Here is a 27,368-nt window from a genome sequence, read left to right as displayed (position 1 = left end):
CATATATATATATACACCCATCAACATTGACAGAGTCACTGGTATTATTAATTTTCCAAAAAGACAATTCAGGATTCCAGGCTACAGCTATGTATTTAGCATTTTAACATTTTTCGACATTCTGTAGGGAAACAAGGTAAAGTTTGTCTTACCTATTCTTGCACATTTCCAGAAGATTCCCAACAATCTGAAATAAAAAAAGGGAAAGCTTAAAACACAATTCTTAACATAAAACTGAAAATGTGTCCAGTAGGACATAGTATGACCCAGCTATGTGATGTTAGGACATGAAACTCGTTAGTATAATGACACTATGACAATAGAGCAGGATGGTAAACTACTAAAGTTATAAGTGGGTGGGGGAGGAAATAAGCTTTGCCAGTACAACACTGAGTAGATTCTGTGTTGAATGAAAGCCTAAATAAAGATTGATTCATAAATGTCTAACTCTAATAAATATCTGGTCAAAGCATTTCTTCTTTAGTTCTAATAAATTTTTCATCAGCAGTTATATGTACCTCTAGTATTTTTTTCTATTTTCTATCAAAGTTTCTTTTAGACAGATTTTAACCTACAAATAAGTGTTTGGTATCAATAATTAAAATGACAGGTTGCATTGCAAAATACTGTGGTACCAACATCCAATGGAGACAAACCCACTCAAAAATAAACAAATAAGGGCGTCTGTTGACAGCACACTCCACTAATCAAAGAACTGATGTAACTATGGGGTCAAAATATTACCATAAAATTTCAGATAAACAATGTACCTATATTTGTTGAACTGGATAAGTATTGCACTATATGGCAATGTGTGACCATGATGGTAAGCAAGTGCTCAAAGTTTCAAAGCCACATATCAAACAGTTTAGACAAAATATGGAATGATATGTGAAACTTCTGGCACGAAAACTGAACCAATTTCCAAGTCCAAAAAGGGCCATAATTCAGCAAAAATATTTGACAAAGTTATGTACTCTTGCCTACAGATGGAGAACATGATGATAAACAAGTGCTCAAAGTTTCAAGCCATATGACAAATAGTTCTGACAAAACATGGACTTGTACGAAAACTGAACCAATTTCCAAGTCCAAAAAAGGCCATAATTCAGCCAATATAGTTGACAGAGTTATGTACTCTTGCCTACAGATAGAGACTGTTATAATGAACAAGTGATAAAAGTTTCAAAGCCATATGTCTAACAGTTTCCACAAATTATGAACTGGTACGAAAAACTTTACCAAGATGTTTAAGTTAAAAGGGGCCATAATTCAAATAAAATCCTTGAAAGAGTTATGTACTCTTGCCTAAAACTGGAAATGACGATGGTACACAAGTGTTGAAAGTTTCAAAGCTTTATCTCAAAAGGTTTTCTCAAAATGTGGGCTGGTAGGAAAACTTTACCAAGGACTGTGACGTCAACACTGTGATGGGTAGGATAGCTCTACTTATTCTTTAAATAGTTGAGCTAAAAATACACTTTTCTATTAAAGCAGTATTAGATTCAGAATGAATATATGTTTATTTTGTTGTGTTGAGTAGCAATACAATATTTGAATATATTTTGACATGGAAATACAATAGGGTTATTATAACAATAGCTCAATCTGGAATGCTGTATTCGGCTTGAGTGGACTTTGCCAGATTGGATCCGTCCTTGCAAAATCCACGAGAGCTGAATGCAAAATCCCAGATCTCACTACTGTTGCAATAACCCTTTTATTATATACCTCATATGACGACTTTCCAGTCTTTTGTGATGAAGGAAGACCGCAGGTGCCCCTCCGGGCATTATGTCATTAGGACCGGCCTCTGGATAGAACCACTGACCTTCTGTAAGCCAGCTGGATGGTTTACTCACAAGAAGAATTCTATGCCCTAAGAGAGGCTTAAACCCACATCGGTGAAGGGCAAGTGGTTTGAAGTCAGCGACTGTAACCATTCAGACACATACTAGTAGGCCCCTGAGCAAATTCCAGACAGAACCTTACAAGGATGTACAGAACTTGTTGAAAGGTATTTCTTTTTTTAGTTTTCAAGTTGTTTACCGTACAAAAAGTCTAGTAAATATGGATGCCAAATAAGGAACGCCTGAGCATTCATCTATATTAACAACTTGTATAAATCCTTCCTGATGTTTTAACAACTCTGTTAGGGTGTGACAAACTCTGTTAGGATGTGATAAACTGATTAACAAGGTATCACAAGAATGACAAAACAAAAATATTTAATCAAGGATTTTTCTGCACGGTTTCAGTTCACTAAGAGTAATTTATAGTATCAAATTTTTGGCGTTCAATTTTGTTTGTATCTTGTAAATAACTAGTGTTCTAATGTTCATAATCAACTATGATTCAACTATCATATACTTACCCTTCCTTATTCTTATCTAGAAGGCTTGGGGCTATTGATCTAATATAAGCACATGTACATATCAACAACAGCACAACTGTCAGAAGGCTTTGGAAGTTGAAGATCGCTGACTGTAAATATAAAATATTCTAATAAGTTTATTTTTCTATTAAAGTGTCAACAAGTGATCAATGGAAACTGGAAAAAGGTATGTTTAGCTACTTTTGTATGATACAATGTTTAATATTTTTAAGTTTTATTAAACATTACAAGATGCTATCTCAGTTACAAAAAGATCATATATTACAAGGAATGTATAGTGTATATTTCTAATACCAAAAAAGCTACACATTTAGTATAATGTGTCAATATTTTTGAGTGGGTTTTTCAGATTTTAGTGTATTTGGTAGCATACTCTTTTCACTCTGGTGCATGGGTGCAATATTATTGAATAACAAGTAACCCAGTATGGACAGATCCAAAACTGTCAATCATTAATGTTTACATAAAACAGACTGTCCAATCGGGACTGTCAAATACGATTGACCTAGTTTACACAGTAGACCATGTGCATTTTGTTTGTGATACCGCTTGTGAGCACTTGACCTTGGTATGAATAGAATAACAATAGAGGGAGGAGTGTCCGAGTTAGATGAAATTTATCGACAAAAACTGGAACTGTCCACTGCAGTGACAATACAGAAGTCCCCTGCCAGTGGCCTTGACCTTTAACTGACAAGCATAGATCATAATGTTGACACACTGTCTCATCATGGGGACTTTGTGTATAGCACTAAGATAATTCATCAATGTACATAAAAATTTTGGAGCAGAAACAATTTTACTTGACCTCTAATAGTGACATTTACCTTTGACCTACAAGCATAAGTCATGTAAGTGCATAATCTACATATTGCTCTCTATTCACATACCAAGTTTTATGAACCTAGCTTGAATAGTTTTTGAGTAATTGCAGGACAGACAGATGGATGGACAGCATTCCTATATTCCCCTCTGGTGTTCCAATGGTAGGGAACTAATTAAACTCTGATAAAATGTAATACAAAGCTTACACAGAAAAAAAATGCTATCATATGCAACATACAAATCTACTGTGTAAAACCTGAGTAAAATGATAAATAATTCATATATAACTAGAGGATGCTTTTGTAAAAAAGTGCATGTCTTCCCCAATGCGTAGTCATATATGCAAGAAGTCAATAGGGGACAGGAGCGAAAGTCAAAGAGACACTGATGGTTGGCTGCAATAAGGATCATCTACTTGGCATGTCCAATCATCCCACTAAGTTTCAACAATCTGGGCCTAGTGGTTCTCAAGTTATGAACTGGATACAGTTTTCCATGTTCAGGACCCTGTGACCTTGACCAAAATCATTAGGGGTCATCTACTCTGCATGTCCAATCATTCTATTAAGTTTCAACATTCTGGGTCATGTGGCTCTCAAGTTATTGATTGGAAAGAGTTTTCTATGTTCAGCCCCCTGTGACCTTGACCTTTGATAGAGTGACCCCAAAAACAATAAGGGTCACTTACTCTGTAATTCCTATCATCCTATGAAGTTTGAAGGTTCTAGGTCAAATGGTTCTCAAGTTATTGATAGAAAATGTTTTTTCATGTTCAGGCCCCTGTGACCTTGACCTTTAACAGAGTGATCCCAAAATCAATAGGGGCCATTTTTTCTGCATGATCAATCATCCTATGTAGTTTCAACATCCTGGGTCAAGTGGTCCTCAAGTTACTGACCGGAAATGGTTTTCCATGTTCAGGCCCCTCTGACCTTGACCTTTAAAAGAGTGACCCCAAAATTGATAGGGGTCATCTCCTCTTCATAATCAATCATCCTATGAAGTTTCAACATTATGGGTCGAGTGGTTCTCAAGTTACTGACAGGAAATGGTTTTCCATGTTCAGGACCCTGTGACCTTGACCTTTGATCAAGTGACCCCAAAATCAATACAGGCCATCTACTCTGCATGTCCAACCATCCTATGAAGTTTCAACATTCTGGGTAAAGTGGTTCTCAAGTTACTGATTGGAAATGGTTTTCTATGTTCAGGCCCCTGTGACCTTGACCTTTAATGGAGTAACCCCAAAATCAATAGGGTTCATACTCTGCATGACCAATTATCCTATGAAGTTTCAACAATCTGGGTCAAGTGGTTCTCAAGTTATTGATCGGAAAAGGTTTTCCATATTCAGGCCCCTGTGACCTTGACCTTTGACAAGTGACCCCAAAAACAATAGGGGTCGTCTACTCCAAAAGCCCTGCCATCCTATGAAGTTTGAAGATTCTAGGCCAAATTGTTCTCCAGTTATTGATCGGAAATGAAGTCTGACGGATGGAAGGACGGACGGACGAATTGACAGGGCAAAAACAATATGTCTCCCCCAGTGGAGGGGGATACATACATATGTAAAATATAATTCAGTTATGTATTAACAAAAATTACTTTTATCAAAGAAAAATGTTTTAATATATAGAGGATATTTATTTGTTTCAGCGTAAGATTGAAATATCTTCCACTAGTGAACATCAGATGCAATATTTCCACGGGTAGCATAGCCATACATGAAAATATAAGATATGATGTTCATCAGTCATGTAAAACAAACAAATTTCCTTTTTATTTCATGTTTTAACTAAATTTACCCATTTTACATTTTCTTACCACTGAGTGAAAAATATATTTGATATCTTTCACTGTGAAAATACTGGATACATAAATCACTGTAATATTTCATAATTCACTGAAAAACATTCACAAAGTAAAATGAAAAATAAATTTTTGTAACAAGAGTTCTACCTCTGTTTCATTCCATTAAAACTGTTTAAATCTGAGTATTGGACCCGTTTCGGTTTAGGAAGTGTCTAGGGGTATGGATCTGTACCTCTAGAATCTGATTTTCTACAGGTACGGACCTCCTTTTTCTAGAGATTTAGGGTTATTTACATCTTAAATTTTGTTGAAAATGAAAAAACAAATAAGACTCAACCAGTGTTCACTTAAAACTTGAATCTAAATGGTTTACAGATACTAGCGTTCACCCGATTCAGTGGTTGGGAAAAAAATTTTGCAATGTGAAAAATCCCCCCTTGGCCCTGAAATCAATGGGGGATTTAAAATCATTTTCAAACTCCATGGGGCTTTTTAATTTCAATGAAAAGTATCGACTAGAAAATAAGGCGTAAAAAAAAATTGTTTGTTTCCGGTATCCCGACATACCCTAAATTTTTGGCCCGACCCTAAATGCTTTTATGGCCTTGGAGAATATTTTTTTCAACTTTTTAACAAAAAGATGCAAAACTGCACTTTTTATGCTTTAAACATGGCCAGTGATGTTAGAAATCAACTTACTGATGCTCTAAAGGCATAACCCCCTTATTTGTAATCATTTTTTGACAAAAAAATAATTTCAGAAAAGTCTCCCTTGATAAAAAAAATTTCCAAAAAAAAAAAGTTTTCTGACCTACCTACCCTAATTTTTTTGAGCATGTTACCGGAAACAAAGAAATTTTTTTTTAGGCCTAAGAAAAAAATATGAATTACTAAAATATATTTGGCTATGAAAAGAGAAAGCATGGTGGCCTGTATCCACATATGACAGCACAGCAGACAATAATGACAATTGTAGTTATATAATACTAACAAAATCTAATGCATCTAAAACACGTACACTTTCTAAAAATTTCTCTACTTTCACTTATAAAATATTGTTACAGTTCAACTTACCATAATTTTTTATAAAGAAATACAAAAATGAAAACGAAATGCATTGTGCAAATCTGATTTATTTATATTCGAAATCTTATTCATTCTGTTGCTACTGTTGTGACAAATAAAATGTCAAACTTAAAAAACAGCAGTGACGTCGGCAATTTCTTTGACACTGGTAAGTGGCATCCAACACTCAACAGTGGTCTTTTTCATCATGCTTTGCTCTTTTCAATGCAAATCAAAGAAAAACTTATCGTGGTAATACTAATAAATATACATTTCTTACGATACCAAGCCGAAAATAAAATTCACATTTTTTTACTGGTGGAAATCGTTAACACATTTCTTATTTTTGGTTGCGGGTTTATCCCGCTACCAAAGTTAAGTGTATTTCTGGCAATCATGTAGCATCTTTATTTGATTCCAAATCACATCCAAAGGAATTTGTTCATGTGCTACACAAAGTAGTCCCATTCATGAACAATGCGGATGAATAATCAATGATCAAGCAGTTCTTATTCATCCTCTATCCATTCACACTGGCCATTTAGATTATATAAGATTTGTCAATGATTAGGTATTCCAGCCCATGGTTACATCACTGACTTCCAGCTGTTCATGTAAGGTCAGGCAGAGTTTATCTTAGATATGAGGCAAATTAGTATTTGTTTCTTATACATGTATATTTATAGATTGGCATTTAAAATGAAAATAACTCTAGCAAAACCCGCAACCACCAGACATCTCAAGGCTTTGATTATAATTTCTCAGCAACTACAGAACATAGAAAGGCTGACCTGTGACGTAGCGATTTTTCTATCGAACATTTTGATTGGATCGCTGCATCCAGTCATAATTGGAAACACCTCGGAACGTGATTTAAATAGCATAGGTATCCCTGGAAAGTACCGCTACGACACATCAATGACTCGGTCTCGATACTATTAATAGTCCATTGCAGTCCCCTTGCCTATTGTAAAGTCGTAGTGTGGTATATTTTTACCGATTTTTGCGATTTCTATAGTTCTTTTCCTCCAGGGATTTTCACGCATTTTATTGTAATTTCAATGGGTTATTTTTTGACTGAATGTGTGAAATCGCGTATCGTGCCCTCCTTTCCCAACCACTGCCGATTGATTACCTTCTCTTTCAAAACCTAAATAACCAAGGAACTCGAAATGAATAAACTGTTCTGTGGCGATTAGTTTATTGTAAAATAAACTGTTGATAACAGATTAATGAGTGAATCTAACCCTTGAATGATTTATATTTGAAATTCAGCAGAAAAAAATAGACATAATAATATACACCTATTCACTTTTGTTATTTAACAAGATATAATGATAATCGGCACGGAACTGATTGTTTAATAATCAATTAACCAACATTAAGTAAAAGAAACTGTTTGTGAAAACATCCCTTGTATCTCATAACGGCTACCAAATGTGTGGAAAATATAAATACCCTATGGGTTAATTATCATCATGAAAAATATTTTTTTTCATAACATAATTATTTAACATTATTTTGTTTAATCTTAATCTTTTTTTCTGCTAGTTCGAATCCTCGTGATTTGAAAGAAAATGTAACTAATCGCGTGAACGTTGTTATCTGTAAACCATTTAGGTCGAAGTTTAAGTTGAATACTGTTGAAGTCTTATTTGTTATTTCATTTTCAACTAAATTTGAAGTGTAAATGACCCTTAAGCTCTAGAAAAATGGAGATTCTTGAGGTACGGAGCCGTACCCCTAGACACTTCCTTCTGTTCATTACCTGTATTTTATACTTCTCTGTAATTTCATAATGATTTATCGCAGAGATTCACAACATGTGTTTAAATTGAGATGGCTTAGATCTCAGTTCTTCCTGATTGTCTTTTGTCTCATAAACCATTTGGATTGGCAAACTATCATGTATTGGGATTAACTTAACAACATGTGTAGATACAAATGTATTATTTTCTCTTCACAATATATAGGACTATCCGACTTCTACGTTACTTGATAAAATTTACAGCTTGTAATATTTTACGAATTATATTAAAAATTTGACTGCTTCATTGAGAAGATGACAAAGAATTTCAAACGTATTTTAACATATCAAGTCAAAAAGAAATACGAAACATGTAAATTTTCTGTTTGAAAGATTTTATTTACCATTTTGACGTGTTGATCTGTCGGGATTTACTACATAGCATTTCATTGGACAATACAACCATCCTCGGCGAATGAAATGGCGTGTAACATAGGTTAAAAATATCAAGCGGTGCAAGTGTAGATTTTATCCCTGTCGGAAGGCCCGTAAGTATTCCCATTTATTTTAAAGTAATCCTCCATTAAAATGGAACTAACTTGGTAAGCAGCGGTCATTCATGTAAATTTAGTTAACCAAAGGTCCATTTATCGCAATTAGAATCTGTTGACCCGTTTAATCATGCAGTTATTCTAAAATATTTGAGTTCCGGTGATAATGTAGAATTATACCAGTGCTTATAATCCTGTTTCAGAGCTACTGGGATGAATGACTGCGAGTTTATCCGAGTTGTAACAAAGGAGGATGAAGAATGTTTTTTGTTAACAAAGTTGAAGAATGGTGGACAAGAGGGATTTGATCTAACACTATGCTGTAATGGCAGTGTTTGGTCAGGGACAGGTAAGTCTTGCTGTCAAATAAGGCTGAGGCTATCCGCACGACGGTCGTGCCGATAATTTTCCTTATCTGCACGACCGTCGTGCCGATTATTTTAGTTATTCACACGATGGTCGTGCCGATTATTTTCGTTATTCGCACGACGATCTGCTGACATTACTGGAAAGTCATATCGATTATTTTTGTTACTGATACAACTAAAAATAATGTATACATATGTGAAATTTAATGAATCTTTTCTGAGGTTTTACCTTTTCTCCTTGGAGATTTTTTTCAACCTTTTAACAAAAACAAAACTACATTTTTTATGCTTAAAACATGGTCAGTGATGTTAGAAATCCACGTACTGACTCCCTAAAGACATAACCCCCTTATTTGTATTCATTTTGATACAAAAATAATTTCCAAAAAGTCTCACTTAAAAAATCCGATCTAGATCTACCTAACCTATTTTTTTAGCATGTTACCGGAAACAATTTTTAAAAGCCTTTTCAGATCTCCATAAAGTACAATTTTAGCATGCACCTACCCGCATTATGTTGAATCACTTACGAACGATTTATTGAATTAAAAACATAATATGACAAGCAAAATAAAGGCATGAAGGTATGCTAACTAACTATTATTAATTAATAATTATGCAAGAATATGTGTTCATTGCATTCTTTTGATTTATTTGCAATGGATGATTTATTCAATTATTTTTACTAATAATGGTTGTTTTAATACCCAATCAAAGTCTACTGATTTGATATCTGAAACCATGAACGTGATGCTATTATAGCTTGTATTTTTAACTGAGATATACCTTACGCCAAAATTAGAAACGCTACCAAAACACCCCATCGTGCGGATAAGAATACTAATCGGCACGAATAAGGATACTAATCGGCACGACCGTCGTGCGGATAAGAAAAATAATCGACACGACGGTCGTGCCGATAGACATTTCCGTCAAATAAAACTGTACAGAGGTAGATCATTCTATCAAAATTATCTGTGTTCTTAGTTAATGTCATGGCCAACAGGGAACAGATATTTTTATAGGTTAACAGCAACAAAAAATGGCTCAAGGCTGGAAGGTAAGAAATATCACTTCGAGACACTAGTCAAAATAAATCGACGTTCAGATTGTTTTATATTTGTGACGGGCAATCTAAACATCAAAACTTTGAAGGACCAAAATAATGGAAGTTAAATCACAGTACACAGTCATGTAAAGTTATTGGTTTTATATGGTGTGTAAACACATGGTAAACGTTGATCGTGTACAGTACATACAAAGGTTTAAATCACCAGAAAATTCGTAATTTTGGATATTATTTGATAATTTTAGGCAGTGGCTAGAGAACCGGAATTGGTTCCCTAGATAGCGAACTTAATCGTCCGGAACCGGTTCTCTAGCCAGAGTACCGTGCATAGGCTAGGGAACAGGAAGTTTATTACTATGCATAAAACTGTCGAAATTCACTTTGTTTCTTTCGGTAAGTATCATGTGCATGTTCTTATCTTAATAAGTTAATTAATTTTACTATTTCAGCAAGCTATGCCCTTTTATTAATTTGTGTTTACTGTGTCTCCAGAAGTGTCCTCGCAGCATTCTGTCCGCCATATTGGAATGATAAAAGAAACTAGTATGAATGAATGCGAAATCGTCGACACTGGAGCCGAAATAAGCTTGAAATTTAAACTTAAAAGGTATAAGACAGTAAAAGAAACGATTAAAACAAATTAAGTTTCTGTTAATTAGTATTGATTACATATCTTTGAACGTGAAATGCTGAGGTGTTACAAACCAGTATTTAAAGTGATCAAATAATCTGTATGATGTTTTAAGGGCAGTTAAATTAATTTGTTCATCTATAAACATGTAATGACGTCAATACAAACCAATATTATTTCATATTTAAATAATTTAAACATAGTACAAGTTTAAAGCAAAATTTAATAACATTTAAAAACTGCAAAGTGGTTTTCACGCAATTATTTGTACTAGTTTATATCATTCCAATATGGCAGATACAGTATATATGCGGCGAGTACACTTTTGGAGACAGTTAACACAGATAAATGCAAGGGCATGGTAAAATTAATTAAGATAATAATATGCATGACGCTTACAAAGAAACAAAGTGGATTTCGGCAGCATTATGCATAGAAATAAAATTCCGGTTCCCTAGCCTATGCATGGTATTTTGCTTAGAGAACCGGTTCCGGACGAATAAGTTCGCAGTCTAGGGAACCGATTCCGGTTCTCTAGCCACTTTCATTACTTTAACATAGATTGAGGAATTGAATCCCCTTTCGATACATGTAAGTTATATTTTAATTTATGGCCAATTCGTGAAATAATCGACATTTAAACCTATAGCATGTAAAGCGTCGGCAGCGATGAAAATTTCATCGGAAGTTGCTTCAACTATTTTGGTCATTTCGAGTGTTTAACGCGAGTCGAAATATTGCCCATATGAAAAAAATATCTCAATATTTCCTAGGATCGCATCAAATTAGTTGGACTATTCGAGACACGTGGGGTAATCATCAAAACAAAAGTAATGATGACTGATGTTTGTTAAAGGGTAACAGGGCCCACGCTGTCGTTCGCCACTTGAGTCAGTTGGCGAATTTACTTACAAAGTGGCTTTACTTTTGGCTAACAAAAGTCACATGTAGTGAAAATGTAAATTTCTACATTTTTGTTCATTCTCAATGATAAATTGTAACCTTCTAGAATTTTAAATGATAGGATAATTTGTGTTCGATTCAGTCTCAAAAAATTGATATCGATATGCAGTCTGCGTTTTATGCAACAGTGTGACTTCACACGTGTTATAAACATCTTGACACATCCATTGTAGTTTGTAGTCAATTAGCAGATAGATTATGTGGTAAAGAATATGCACTTACTGATTTGTTTTGATTACTACTGATTAAATGATTTTATTCCTTTAATTTTCGAGAGATAAACAAATCGGCAAATCAATAAATTGTTTGATGATTTTTCAAAACTGGTTGAAAATGACAAGCGCTGTCGCTACATTTTGTATATCTGAGGAAGTAATTACACACAAGTGTTTGTTTTTTTCCATCTGTTTTTTCTTTAGCAAGATGAAAAGAACAATGCTTTAAAACAGTATATCCGTGTTCTCAGCTATATAAAAAGGAATGGAACTCGTCCAAATCGCCACAGGTGGAACATTTGCAATGACTTCTTTCATATCTTAACGTCCGATAGAAGATGCCATTTTGGGCACAGTGATATCATCATTCTTTCCTTATATGGGCATTACCATTGATGGTAAATCAGTGAATAACAACTTATCATATTTTGTGGGCCATAATATAATTATGAACTTTAGTTTGTATGTAGAAGTTAACACCTTAAATTTAAGCTCCATGTTTAATTCTATTTAAGATAAATTTGCCGTAGATAACATATTACTTGAACTCATGGCAAGACATCAGGTGTACCCACTAATCAAAGCCAGATGCCCTAAATAACAGATAAATATCTCTTAGTAATCAAAGACTGACCTCCAGTTTTGGCTAAAAATTATCTTTGGCATTTTTAGCTCACCTGTCACAAAGTGACAAGGTGAGCTTTTGTGATCGCGCTGCGTTCGTCGTCCGTCCATGCGTCCGTAAACTTTTGCTTGTGACCACTCTAGAGGTCACATTTTTAATGGGATCTTTATGAAAGTTGGTCAGAATGTTCACCTTGATGATATCTAGGTCAAGTTTGAAACTGGGTCATGTGCCATCAAAAACTAGGTCAGTAGGTCTAAAAATAGAAAAACCTTGTGACCTCTCTAGAAGCAATATTTTTCACAAGATCTTCTTGAAAGTTGGTCTGAATATTCACCTTGATGATATCTAGGTCAAGTTCTAAACTGGGTCACGTGCCATCAAAAACTAGGTCAGTAGGTCAAATAATAGAAAATCCTTGTGACCTCTGGAGGTCATATTTTTCATGGGATCTGCATGAAAATTGGTCAGAATGTTCATCTTGATGATGTCTATGTCAAATTTGAAACTGGGTCACTTCAGGTTCAAAACTAGGTCAGTAGGTCAAATAATAGAAAAACCTTGTGACCTCTGTGGTATTTTTCATTGGATCTGTATGAAAATTGATCAGAATGTTCATCTTGATGATATCTAGGTCAAGTTTTAAACCGGGTCAACTGTGGTCAAAAACTAGGTCAGTAGGTCAAATAATAGAAAATCCTTGTGACCTATCTAGAGGTCATATTTTTCATGGGATCTGCATGAAAATTGGTCAGAATGTTTATCTTGATGATATTTAGGTCAAGTTCGAAACTGGGTCACGTCCGATCCAAAACTAGGTCAGTAGGTCAAAATAATAGAAAAACCCTGTGACCTCTCTGGAGGTCATATTTTTCATGGGATCTGTATGAAAATTGGTCAGAATGTTCATCTTGATGATTAGTAGGTCAGGTTTGAAACTGGGTCACGTGCGGTCCAAACTTAGGTCAGTAAGTCAAATAATAGAAAAACCTTATGACCTCTGTAGAGGCCATATTTTTCAATAATCTGCATGAAAATTGGTCAGAATGTTTATCTTGATGATATCTAGATCAAGTTTGAAACTGGGTCACATGCTGTCAAAAACTAGGTCAGTAGGTCAAATTATAGAAAAACCTTGTGACCACTCTGAGGCCATAGTTTTCATGGGATCTGTATGAAAGTTGGTCTGAATGTTCATCTTGATGATATCTAGATCAAGTTTGAAACCGGGTCAACTGCAGTCAAAAACTAGGTCACTAGGTCTCAACATAGAAAGACCTTTTGACCTCTCTAGAGGCCATATTTTTCAATGGATCTTCATGAAAATTGGTCAGAATTTTTATCTTGATGATATCTAGGTCAGGTTCAGAAGTAGGTCACATGAGCTCAAAATCTAGGTCACTATGTCAAATAATAGAAAAAAACGACGTCATACTCAGTTCATGTGGGGGCAGGTGAGCGATTCAGGACCATCATGGTCGTCTTGTTAAGAAGTGGTATCAGGTGAAGTAAAATGTATAGGTCTGTGTACTTATTTTTGAGATACATTCATTTGCCCATAATTAAAAAGGTCTGCATATTTAAAGCTTATTTAAGACATTATTTGGAATTATTTAACATGTGGATATTTTTGATATAATACTTTATCTTTAGAAAGGTAGTAATGTTGACGTTTAAATAAATTTGCCATTAAGTCATAAAATTATAATTGTTTACATATTGTCGCCTTATTTCACAATGCTGTAACTAGCTTTTTGATAGTTTTGGGAAACAACATTTTAAGATTTGAGACAGACCTGGGTTCAATTATTTTCAAAAGTAATCAATTAATTACAATTAAAATAGAAATGCTTCAATTAAATTTCAATTATAATTACTTGCTTTTTACAGAAGTAATTAATTAATTACAATTATTTTAAGGAAAATAATTATTATGATAAATATTTTTTTAATTATTTGGCAATATATTCACAAATAGAATCATGATGTTACTATCAAAGACAAATTTTGAGAGTCAATGACTTTACACTACATACAGCCTTAGTGAACTAAATGTTAGTTCTACAAGGCCACAAAGTCACCATCAGTATTACAGTGGTCATAGAGACATACCTAATGACACTAAAATCTCAATATTGCCAAAAATGGACTTGTGTCACTAGAATTAAGGCAACGATATGCTGAGTCCAGGCTGTATTCTACATTATCCGGGTAAACTATGTTGTGCCATCACTTTCTGTTTATCAAACATGCGGAACTACCTAAACTGAATGTTATTTGTACTTTGGTGATTTTTAGCTCGAATATTCAAAGAAAAGTAGAGCTATTGGACTCGCCCGTGCGTCGGCATCTGTGTCCGCATCCCGATTTGGTTAAGTTTTTGTATGTAAACTGGTATCTCAGTAACCACTTGTGGGAATGGATTGTGGTGCGACTTTTTTTAAAGAGCATGGCGTTCCCTTGTGTGTTCGCCCTTGTTCAACTTTCCCCTTCAGATTCCTCCCCTCCCCCTCCCCCCAGCCCCAAATTTCGCCTTTGTCATTTCCTTCCCCTCCATCAATATTTACCATAAATTAATATGTACTTGTTGGATGTTTGAAGCAACCCTTCTGAAAGATTTTCCATTACAGCTTCTTTTTGTTGCGGGCCTACTATGTAAATGCGTGACTCTGGGCTGTGGGGTTTTTTTTGTGCTCTGTGCTTCCGAGAAATCTACCCTTACCTATTATCTTTTGTATGTAAGCTGGTATCTCAGTACCCACTAATGGAAATGGATTGAAACTTCAAACCCTTGTTCACTGTCATCATCTGACATGCACTAAGCAGGTCCCATAACTCTGCTTTGCATTTTTTCAAAATTATGCCCCTTTTTTCACTTAGAAGTTTTTGGTTAAGTTTTTGTATGTAAGCTGGTATCTCTATATCCATAATGGGATTTTGACCAAACTTTGTCAGCATGATGTATTGGTACCCTAGTTGTGTCCCCCTGAAAATCAGACTGGTTCAACAATTTTTTAGTAAGTTATGGCCCTTTGTTTATTTCTATGATTTACATAGATTTATATAGGGAAAAACTTTGAAAATCTTCTTGTCCAAAACCACAGAGCCTAGGGCTTTGATATTTGGTATGAAGCATCATCTAGTGGTTCTCTACCAAGATGATTCAAAATATTTCCTTGGGGTCTAATATGGCCCCGCCCCGGGGGTCACATGGTTTATATAGACTTATATAGGGAAAAACTTTGAAAAACCTCTTGTTCAAAACCACAGGGCCTAGGGCTTTGATATTTTGTATATGACATCATCTAGTGGTCTTCTACTAAGATTGTTCAAATTATCCCCCTAGGGTCAAATATGGCTCCGCCCCGGGGGTCACATGGTTTACATAGACTTACATAGGGAAAAACGTTGAAAATCTTCTTGTCCAAACCACAAAGCCTAGGGCTTTGGCATTTGTAATGTAGCATCATCTAGTGGTTCTCTACCAAGTTTGTTCAAATTATCCCCCTAGGGTCAAATATGGCCCCGCCCTGGGGGGTCACATGGTTCATATAGACTTATATAGGGAAAAGATTTTAAAATCTTCTTGTCAATAACCTACAACATTCAAATTTGGACCACATGTATGGTTTTGAGTGGCAAGATGAACCTTGACATGAGTTGACCTTGATTTTGACCTAGTGACCTACTTTCACATTTCTGTAGCTACAGCCTTCAAATTTGGACCACTTGCATAGTTTTGTGCACTGAAAAAAACTTTGACCTTGACTTTGACCTAGTGACCTACTTTCACATTTTTGAAGGTACAGGCTTCAAATTTGGACCACATGCATAGTTTTTTGTTCCGAATTGGAATTTGACCTTGATTTTGACCTACTGACCTACTTTCACATTTCTCAAGCTACAGCCTTCAAATTTGGACCACATGCATAGTTTTGTGTACCAAAACAAACTTTGACCTTTACATTGACCTAGTAACCTACTTTCACATTTTTGAAGGTACAGGCTTCAAATTTGGAACACATGCATAGTTCTGTGTTCCGAACTAAAATTTGACCTTGATTTTGACCTAGTGACCTACTTTCACATTTCTCGAGCTACAGCCTTCAAATTTGGACCACATGCATAGTTTTGTGTACCGAAATGAACTTTGACCTTTACATTGACCTAGTGACCTACTTTCACATTTCTGTAGCTACAGGCTTCAAATTTTGACCACATGCATAGGATTGTGTACCGAAACAAACTTTGACCTTGACATTGACCTAGTGACCTACTTCCACATTTTTGAAGGTACAGGCTTTAAATTTGGACCACATGCATAAATTTGTGTTCTGACGTGTAATTTGACCTTGCTTTTGACCTATTGACCTACTTTCACATTTCGTCCTTGAAATTGATCTATCGACCTACTTTCACATTTCTCAAGCTACAGCTTTCGAATTTGGACCACATGCAAAGTGTTGTGTACGGAAATGAAATTTGACCTTGAGCTAGTCAGTAAGTCTTGAAATTTGGAACACTCAAAAATGGCACATTGGTGGGCGCCAAGATCACTCTGTGATCTCTTGTTAGCTCATCTGATATTTTGAAAAAAAATGATGAGTTATTGTCATCACTTGAGCGGTTGTCGGCGTCGGCGTCGGCGTTGCCTGGTTAAGTTTTATGTTTAGGTCAGCTTTTCTCCTAAACTATCAAAGCTATTGCTTTGAAACTTGGAATACTTGTTCACCATCATAAGCTGACCCTGTATAGCAAGAAACATAACTCCATCTTGCTTTTTGCAAGATTTATGGCCCCTTTTGTACTTAGAAAATATCAGATTTCTTGGTTAAGTTTTATGTTTAGGTCAACTTTTCTCCTAAACTATCAAAGCTATTGCTTTGAAACTTGGAATACTTGTTTACCATCATAAGCAGACCATGTACATCAAGAAACATAACTCCATCTTGCTTTTTGCAAGAATTATTGCCCCTTTTGGACTTAGAAAATCAGTTTTCTTGGTTAAGTTTTATGTTTAGGTCAGCTTTTATCCTAAACTATCAAAGCTTTTGCTTTAAAACTTGCAACACTTGTTCACCATCATAAGCTGACCCTGTACATCAAGAAACATAACTCCATCCTGCTTTTTGCAAGATTTATGGCCCCTTTTGGACTTAGAAAATATCAGATTTCTTGGTAAGTTTTATGTTTAGGTGAACTTTTTCTCTTAAACTATCAAAGCTATTGCTTTGAAACTTGCAGCACTTGTTCACCATCATAAGCTGACCCTGTACAGCAAGCAACATAACTCCATCCTGCTTTTTGCAATAATTATTGCCCCTTTTGGACTTAGAAAATCATTTTCTTGGTTGAGTATTATGTTTAAGTATACTTTTCTCATAAACTATCAAAGCTATTGCTTTAAAACTTGCAACAGTTTTTCACCATCATAAGTGGACACTGTACATCAAGAAACATAACTCTATCCTGCTTTTTGCAAGAATGATGGCCCTTTTTAGACTTAGAAAATCATGGGTAGGACAATATTTCTATTATACAAAAAAAATCAGATGAGCGTCAGCACCCGCAAGGCGGTGCTCTTGTTTCAAAATTATGCCCCTTTTTCGACTTAGCAGTTTTTGGTGAAGTTTTTGTATGTAAGCTGGTATCTCAGTATCCACTAATGAAAATGAATTGAAATTTCACACACTTGTTCACTGTCATGAACTGACATGCACTGTGCAGGTCCCATAACTCTGCTTTGCATTTTTTCCAAAATTATGCCCTTTTTTCGACTTAGCAGTTTTTATGCCCCCGAAGGGAGGCATATAGTTTTTGAACCGTCTGTCGGTCTGTCAGTCTGTCCGTCTGTCGGTCTGTCCGCAATTTTCGTGTCCGGTCCATATCTTTGTCATCGATGGATGGATTTTCATATAACTTGGCATGAATGTGTACCACATTAAGACGACGTGTCACGCGCAGGACCCAGGTCCGTAGCTCAAAGGTCAAGGTCACACTTAGACATTAAAGGATAGTGCATTGATGGGCGTGTCCGGTCCACATCTTTGTCATCGATGGATGGATTTTCAAATAACTTGGCATGAATGTGTACCACAGTAAGACAACGTGTTGCGCGCAAGACCCAGGTCAGTAACTCAAAGGTCAAGGTCACACTTAGACGTTAAAGGTCATTTTTCATGAAAGTGCATTGATGGGCGTGTCGCGCACAAGACCCAGCTCCGTAGGTCAAAGGTCCTAAACTCTAACATCGGCCATAACTATTCATTCAAAGTGCCATCAGGGGCATGTGTCATCCTATGGAGACAGCTCTTGTTGGTTAAGTTTTTGTATGTAAACTGGTATCTCAGTATCCACTAATTGGAATGGATTGAAACTTTGCACACTTGTCCACTGTCATGAGGTGATATAAAACACTATGAGGTTCCATAACCCTGATTCACATTTGTACAAAAAAATTATGCCCCTTTTTCGACTTTGTATTCATTCAATTGACAAGGCTGTTGAATAGTCAAGCGTTGCTGTCCTCCGACAACTCTTGTTCTTTAATGTAATTAATTACAATGTAATTATGTCTCCCACCACACAGTGGTGTGGGAGACATATTGATTTACACCAGTCTGTGTGTGTGTCTGTGTCTGTCTGTCTGTATGTCTGTCACAAAGCTTGTCCGCACTCAAGTCAAACATTTCTCATCCAATCTTCACCAAACTTGAACAAAATGTGTTTGCCAATAAGTGCTCGGCCAAGTTCAATAACTAGCCAAATTGGCCCAGGCACTTCAGAATTATGGCCCTTGAATTACCAAAAAACACTCAGATTTTCTTGCGCATTTTTGCCGTCAAACTGGCACCTATACTACTTTGAAAAGTAGTGTAGGGGTCCTTTTGGTGTCAAAAAAAGCGCATGCACTTATGCTCTAAGTAAAACAGTATATAAAGACTGACTTACCGTACTATTTAGATGATTAGGCAGTTGTGGGAGACATGCGCTTTTCTCAAAAGCATCTCTAGTTTAGGGATGTAATTGACAAAGTACATTTCATTTACATATTATAGCAAATACATTAATTCAGTAACATAACTAAGTTTGTTGAAAGAGTAGTATATTAGTTATCATAATAAAACATGCTAATTTGCATTTCATAGCTGTGAAAAATAACAATAAAATAATATGGTGCATGTGTATTGATTATCAAACTACAGGTGCACATGGTTTACGTCATAGTAGTCCATCTATAGTGTAAGAATCATAATAATATATCTCATTTTTTAGTGATTTGCTCTTGATTAAAATCATTATTTGTCATTCAGATGTGTATTATTATATCACTCGGGCTGCGTCCTCCTGATATAACTCCTTCACATCTGAACTCCAAACAATGATTTATTCAACAACAAATCACAAAATGAGATATACATTGTATTACCGATATTACTTAAACAACCGAAATTAGCTTGTGTGTGTATTATCATGTGCATGCAAATCTGTTTTAGTAATTACTGGACAATGTAAAGACTTTAAAAAAGTGTTGAGAACAGTTGGTATAATATGCATGAATTACATCTGTAATATAATTGCAATTTTATGAATTGCATTTCTAAAAATTGATCTGATTTAATTGATTAGAATAATGTCCAATTTAATTAATTAACAGCTATGTGAAGAATTATCTCTCGGTTGCATTGGCATTATTTTTGCGTGCAGGTAAAAGTTGTATGGCAAGTTTATTATTTCATCCTCTTTAATTACAATATTTCAATTCAGTGTCTGAAGATGACCTTGACACGTTATGTTCCCGACTGAAGATACAGTTTAACAAATATGTGAAGGAGACGGTGGAGGCTTTGACCAACAGCAGTGAGTGTAAACGCTCATTCCAGTATGAGTTGAAGCGTGGAAAAGATAAGGCAGAGTTCTCCTGGAAAAAGCATGTTCCGGATGAGGATATTACTGTAAGTTTGATTGTTTCCATCTACTTGAGAGATGATTTTCATGCCCCCGGCATCTACTGATGTGGGAGGCATATAGTGATTGTCCTGTTCGTCCGTCCGTACAAGGTTAACCAAATACGACCGTTTCGTCTAGCATCAATACCCCTTACTAGAATGACTTGATACTAATGCAGCTATAACCTGTGACCATTCCTCATCTTCAAACATCGCTTGACCTCAGTTTGACCTTGACCTCGTTTTGGACTTGGGCTGCTTTGTATGGGCCATCTCTTGGTTAACCAAATGGGACCGTTTCGTCTAGATTCAATACCCCTTACTAGAATGACTTGATACTAATGCAGATGTAACCTGTGACCATTCCTCATCTTCAAACATCACCTGACCTCAGTTTGACCTTGAACTTGACCTCGTTTTGGACTTAGGTTGCTTTGTATCGACAAGGATGCCACCGGGGGCATTAAGCGTTTATTGAACGCAGCTTCTTGTTTTCATGGCTTTTCCTTTCACTTTTCCTTTTAGGTCACTCTAAGTCTAAGGAAAAGCATTTGTTAATGACACCATGGGCTTCAAGATTTCGTCAAAATGAAACTAAAAATAGAATGTTGTTTTGATGGTCACTTTGACCACACATTGCAAAGAAAGTACTTAATAATTTTTAGTTTAACAATTTGAAGAATAAGGAAGGCTATTCTTCTCACCATGGCATCAGTGTTGCTTTTCAGGTTAAGGTTTCATACCTTCACAAAGTGACAAGGTGAGCTTTTGTGATCGCGCGGTGTCCGTCGTCCGTCCGTGCGTCCGTAAACTTTTGCTTCTGACCACTCTAGAGGTCACATTTTCATGGGATCTTTATGAAAGTTGGTCAGAATGTTCATCTTGATGATATCTAGGTCAAGTTCGAAACTGGGTCACGTGCCATCAAAAACTAGGTCAGTAGGTCTAAAAATTGAAAAACCTTGTGACCTCTCTAGAGGCCATATATTTCACAAGATCTTCATGAAAATTGGTCAGAATGTTCATCTTGATGATATCTGGGTCACGTGGGGTCAAAAACTAGGTCAGTAGGTCTAAAAATAGAAAATCCTTGTGACCTCTCTAGAGGCCATATTTTTCATGAGATCTTCATGAATATTGGTCAGAATGTTTATCTTGATGATATCTAGGTCAAGTTCGAAACTGGGTCACATAGGGTCAAAAACTAGGTCATTAGGTCTAAAAATAGAAAAACCTTGTGACCTCTCTAGAGGCCATATTTCTCAATGCATCTTCATGAAAATTGGTCAGAATGTTCAGCTTGATGATATCTAGGTCAAGTTCGAAACTGGGTAACGTGGGGTTAAAAACTAGGTCAGTAGATCTAAAAATGGAAAAACCTTGTGACCTCTCTAGTGGCCATATTTCTCAATGGATCTTCATGAAAATTGGTCAGAATGTTCACCTTGATGATATCTAGGTCAAGTTCGAAACTGGGTCATGTGGGATCAAAAACTAGGTCAGTAGATCTAAAAATAGAAAAACCTTGTGACCTCTCTAGTGGCCATATTTCTCAATGGATCTTCATGAAAATTGGTCAGAATGTTCACCTTGATGATATCTAGGTCAAGTTCGAAACTGGGTCATGTGCGGTCAAAACTAGGTCAGTAGGTCTAAAAATAGGAAAACCTTGTGACCTCTCTAGAGGCGATATTTTTCAATGGATCTTCATGAAAATTGGTCAGAATGTTTACCTTGAAGATATCTAAGTCAAGTTCGAAACTGGGTCACGTGGGGTTAAAAACTAGGTCAGTAGATCTAAAAATAGAAAAACCTTGTGACCTCTCTAGAGGCCATATTTTTCATGAGATCTTCATGAATATTAGTCAGAATGTTCATCTTGATGATATCTAAGTCAGATTCGAAACTGGGTCACGTGGGGTTAAAAACTAGGTCAGTAGGTCTAAAAATAGAAAAAACCTTGTGACCTCTCTAGAGGCCATATTTCTCAATGTATCTTCATAAAAATTGGTGAGAATGTTCAGCTTGATGATATCTAGGTCAGGTTCGTAACTAGGTCATGTGCGGTCAAAAACTAGGTCACTAGGTCGAAAAATAGAAAAACCTTGTGACCTCTCTAGAGGCCATATTTTTCAATGGATCTTCATGAAAATTGGTCAGAATGTTCACCTTGATGATATCTAGGTCAAGTTTAAAAGTGGGTCACATGCTTTCAAAAACTAGGTCATTAGGTCAAATAATAGAAAAACCTTGTGACCTCTCTAGAGGCCATATTTTTCAATGGATCTTCATGAAAATTGGTCAGAATTTTTTATCTTGATGATATCTAGGTCACATGTGCTCAAAAACTAGGTCACTATGTCAAATAATAGAAATAACGATGTCATACTCAGTTGAACACTGGGTCATGTGGAGATAGGTGAGCGATTCAGGACCATCATGGTCCTCTTGTTTTGTTTGTTTTCATGTTGTACTAAACCTCATCCCTCACGTTACATCTGTACAGTTTTTCTGTTACATTAATTGTTCTTGTCATTTTTATGCCCCCCATCAAAGGAGGGGTATATTGTTTTGCTGATGTTGGTTGGTCGGTCAGTTTGTAGACCAATCTGTTTCCAGATGATAACTCAAGAACGCTTGGCCTAGCATCATCAAAGTTGATAGGATGGTTGATCATGACCAGCAAATGACCCCAGTGATTTTGAGATCAGTAGATCAAAGGTCAAGGTCACAGTGACTCAGAACAGTAAAACGGTTTCCGGATGATAACTCAAGAACGCTTGGGTCTAGGATCACAAAAGTTGATAGGGAGGTTGGTCATGACCAGCAGATGACCCTTACTGATTTTGAGGTCAGTAGGGCAAAGGTCAAGGACACAGTGACCCGGAACAGTAAAACCATTTCCAGAGGATAACTTGAGAACATTTGGGCCTGGGATCACAAAACTTAATAGGGAGGTTGATCATGACCAGCAGCTGACCCCTATTGATTTTGAGGTCAAATGTCAAGGTCACAGTGACCTGGAACAGTTAAAATGTATACGGACAATATCTTGAGAATGCTTGGGCCTAGAATCACTAAACATAATAAGGAGGTTTATCATGACCAGCAGATGACCCCTTTTGATTTCGAGGTCAATAAGTCAAAGGTCACTTTGACCAAGAACAGTAGAACTTATGTGCACTGTGACCATATAATTTCTGTTCCTTGTGCAATTACTGAATGCATCAAGGGGGGCATTTCGTGTTCTACGACCTCTTGTTACTTCTGTATTAGCAAACATTTTTGAATAAACAAGTGCTGTTTTCAGTTATAATTTTGGGCCAGCCTGCTTGCGGAAGCGAAGACTGTCGTCCAAATGGCTGTTTGCTGTATGTGAGTGCATGCGTTTGTGCTTGAATCCGTCCAGATATGTTTATACGAACCATAACTTTGACATGCATAGAGCCATCTTGTTTATACTTGGCATGAATGTTAACCTCAGTAAGACAGAGTGTCATGCACAAACTGCAGTTCCTATCTCAAAGGTCAAGGTCACAGTTGGAGGTCAAAGGTCATGTCAGATCTTGACAGCTTGTACTGACCATAACTTTGAAATGCATAAAGCAATCATGTTTATACTTGGCTTGAATGATAACCTCAGTGAGACAGAGTGTCCTGTGCAAACTGTAGTTCCTATCTCAAAGGTCAAGGTCACAGTTGGAGGTCAAAGGTCGTGTCAGATCTTGACAGCTTGTCCTGACCATAACTTCGACATGCATAGAGCAGTCATGTTTATACTTGACATGAATGTTAACCTCAGTGAGACAGAGTGTCCTGTGCAAACTGTAGTTCCTATCTCAAAGGTCAAGGTCACAGTTGGAGGTCAAAGGTCATGTCAGATCTTGACAGCTTGTACTGACCATAACTTTGACATGCATAGAGCAATCATGTTTATACTTGGCATGAATGTTAACCTGAGTGAGACAGAATGTCCTGTGCAAACTGTAGTTCCTATCTCAAAGGTCAAGGTCACAGTTGGAGGTCAAAGGTCATGTCAGATCTTGACAGCTTGTCCTGACCATAACTTTGACATGCTTGGAGCAATCTTATTTATATTTGGCATGAATGTTAACCTGAGTGAGATGGAGTTTCGTGCTCAAACCCCAGGTTCCTATCTCAAAGGTCAAGGTCACAGTTGGAGGTCAAAGGTTATGTCATATCTTGACAGCTGGCAGGCTCGACATGTTGCCTGGCAACTAGTTTTCAGTTTAAGCCCACTTTGTGAAGAAAAATTGGATATAATTTCTTTTAAACAGTTTCAGCTGGGAAGTGCAACACTGAAGTCTCGGGTCGACTCAGCTCAAATGATTACAAAGATATACAACCATTGTATAGAGAACATACAGGAACTTAAAACAAGAATACATAGCCTGGAAACAGACAACCAACGTCTCTCGCAGGAACGCATAAATGCTTTAAAGGTTGGTATTTTATATATTGCAGAAGCTGTCTTAAAAGACCATTATTGAAAAATAAACAAAATGGTCTTTGTTATCATAGTGTTCATTTAACATTTGTTTGGAATATAGTTCTCCTTAAGCCAGTGCTAGAAGGAATGAAAGGTGTTGCACTTTTTATGACGTCTCATGAACAGACAGCATTAAACTGACTCTGCTATTATTTTGTTTGATTGTGTTCCATGGATCCAAAAGGTCTTCTTAAATATTTATTTTCTTTAGCAAATTATTTCTATTTTAGCTTGACTATTCGAAAAGTTTTGTATGCAAGTATGTATAGCTATCATTTAAAGGCACATAGCTTTGAAACATATTTTTTCCTTTTCTGGGTCAACTCCAACCTCACTGAATCAGGTCCCATAACTCTTAAATGTATTTTGGCCAAATTATGCCCTCTTTGGACTAAGAAAATCCTGGCTAATCTCAAAATTTAATGTAGATATTGAATTGAAACCACATATGTCTTTAGAGTTATAAAACTAGGTGATAGCATCCCATAACTCTGACTTGCATTTTGGCCAAATTATGCCCCCTTTTGGACTTAGAAAATTCTGGTTAAAGTTTTGCATGCAAGTTACTATCTCCAAAAGTAATGCAGATACTGGATTGAAACTCTATAGAAATTTTAACATTTAGTGTATTATTCCAGCTTATGGGACAACAATTCAAATAGTCAATAACTGGCTATCTTATAGACTTTAAAAGTCAAGGTCACTGTTACCACTTTTAGCTGTAACAAATCAAAGAGCATAGGATTAAATGATGAAAAATCTCAACTGCCTGTAGCAAGATTCAAACCCAGGTCACTCGGGAGCTAGTCCAATGCTCTAACCACTGAGCCAAAGAGTCAACCCTCTGATGCAGTTGTTGAGATTGGCTTTAAACTAGGGATGGGAACAAATACTGAAATCAATATTCGAATATTCAGTTTGCCATATTCGAATATTCGGTTTGTTTTAATAGAAGCTTTAAATTCTTATTAAGTGATTAGCATATACACAACATATTCATTTGTTTAAAGCGTGGATCATCATATGTAATAAGGCCAAAAAATCTTTGTTTCGGGTAACCCAATCCTACCTAGCAAAACCCGCCGATCCTAGCGTTTTATTTCACAATTCTGTCCGTATAATCATGAACATATTTAACTAATTCAGTGTTTTAGCTTCAGAATGATACAAAAAATCAAAACGATTATAATTTAGACCGTCGCAATTTTATCTAAAAATATCAGGTCGTCCCATTTATAAACATATGACGTGCTGTTGTATTATCGCCGCCATTTTGAAAATTTGTAACATTTTCCCGCTTCAAAGAAGTCCTGGAGGAGCCCCATCTTATGACTTAGTCGTAACAAATCAGAGAGCATAGCATTTTATGATGAAAAATCCAAACTTCCTTTGGTGGAATTTGAACCCAGATCGCTCAGGTGATTGTCCAATGCTCTTACAACTGAACCAAAGAGTCCACTCACTGATGTATTTGTCAGAGATTGGCTTTAAGCATACAGGCTATGCATAAGCAACCGTTACAGTCACACTAAATATGGTTTCTTATCAATAGATGGAAAATTCTTGGGGTCTTAGGTCCTCGTAGCATGATTGTCTATGGTTAGTAGATGGCCTTATATTTCATGGCATCAAGGGTCAAGTCAGTGATCTTGAAGTTAAATTGGTTATCAGTAGCTCAAGGTTGTTTTGTTCTGTTATAATTACAATTTGTAGTATTATTGTCAGTAGATGCTATCATTAATTTTGGGGTCAGTAGGTCAAACGTCAAGGTGACTGTTTACATGAAACTTAAAATTAGGCTCCTAGACACCTCTGGCAGGAGCTCAATGGTGGATATAACATATTATGTACTTTACAAACAGCCCTTTTTTAGCTCACCTGTCACATAGTGACAAGGTGAGCTTTTGTGATCACCCTTCGTCCGTCCGTGCATCCGTCTGTCAACAATTTCTTGTCGGCACGATAGTGGTTTCATTTATGATTTTATTTTAACCAAACTTGCACACAACTTGTATCACCATAACATCTCGGTTCCTTTCTTGAACTGGCCAGATCCCATTATGGGTTCCAGAGTTATGGCCCCTGAAAGGGCCAAAATCAGCTATTTTGACCTTGTCTGCCCAGTAGCAGCTTTATTTATGATTTTATTTTAACCAAACTTACACACAACTTGTATCGCTATAAGATCTTGGTTCCTTTCTTGAACTGGCTAGATTCCATTATGGGTTCCAGAGTTATGACCCCTGAAAGTGCCAGAATTAGCTATTTTGACCTTTTCTGCACAATAGCAGCTTCATTTATGATTTAAATTTAATCAAACTTGCACAAAACTTGTGTTGCCATAAGATCTCAGTTCCTTTTTTGAACCAGCCAGATCCCCTATTGGGTTCCAGAGTTATGGCCCCTGAAAGGACCAGAATTAGCTATTTTGACATTGTCTGCACAATAGCAACTTCATTTATGATTTGATTTTAACCAAACTTGCACACAACTTGTATCACCACAAGATATTGGTTCCTTTCTTGAACTGGCCAGATTCCATCATGGGTTCCAGAGTTATGGCCCCTTAAAGGTCCAAAATTGGCTATTTTGGCTTTTGCAGCCATATAGAGACTTCATTTATGGTTTTATTTGATACAGACC

At 36.3% G+C, this 27,368-nt stretch overlaps 1 protein-coding gene and 1 long non-coding RNA gene across 2 annotated transcripts in view; one reads left to right on the top strand and one right to left on the bottom strand.

Annotated features, from left to right (window-relative positions):
- Positions 1 to 170: 170 nt before the first annotated feature.
- Positions 171 to 8,242, bottom strand: LOC123535624 (uncharacterized). Its single transcript, XR_006683241.2, has 3 exons — positions 7,866 to 8,242; positions 2,375 to 2,484; positions 171 to 187 (listed from the first exon to the last, which is right to left on the bottom strand). It is a non-coding gene; the product is annotated as an uncharacterized LOC123535624 (long non-coding RNA).
- Positions 8,243 to 8,308: 66 nt separating this feature from the next.
- LOC123535623 (DNA repair protein XRCC4-like) overlaps positions 8,309 to 27,368 on the top strand; it is a 41,649-nt gene continuing 22,589 nt past the window's right edge. The window contains exons 1-4 of the mRNA XM_045318346.2: positions 8,309 to 8,392; positions 8,599 to 8,744; positions 20,034 to 20,221; positions 24,514 to 24,678. Of these exons, the coding sequence (XP_045174281.2) occupies positions 8,609 to 8,744; positions 20,034 to 20,221; positions 24,514 to 24,678 (489 nt within the window). The 5' untranslated portion in view covers positions 8,309 to 8,392; positions 8,599 to 8,608. The remainder of the gene's footprint in view (positions 8,393 to 8,598; positions 8,745 to 20,033; positions 20,222 to 24,513; positions 24,679 to 27,368) is intronic.

Source organism: Mercenaria mercenaria, chromosome 17 (genome assembly GCF_021730395.1).
Source record: "Mercenaria mercenaria strain notata chromosome 17, MADL_Memer_1, whole genome shotgun sequence".
NCBI lineage: Eukaryota > Metazoa > Mollusca > Bivalvia > Venerida > Veneridae > Mercenaria > Mercenaria mercenaria.
The sequence above is the reverse complement of the archived record's forward strand: the minus strand, read 5'-3'. Positions and strand labels throughout refer to the sequence as shown.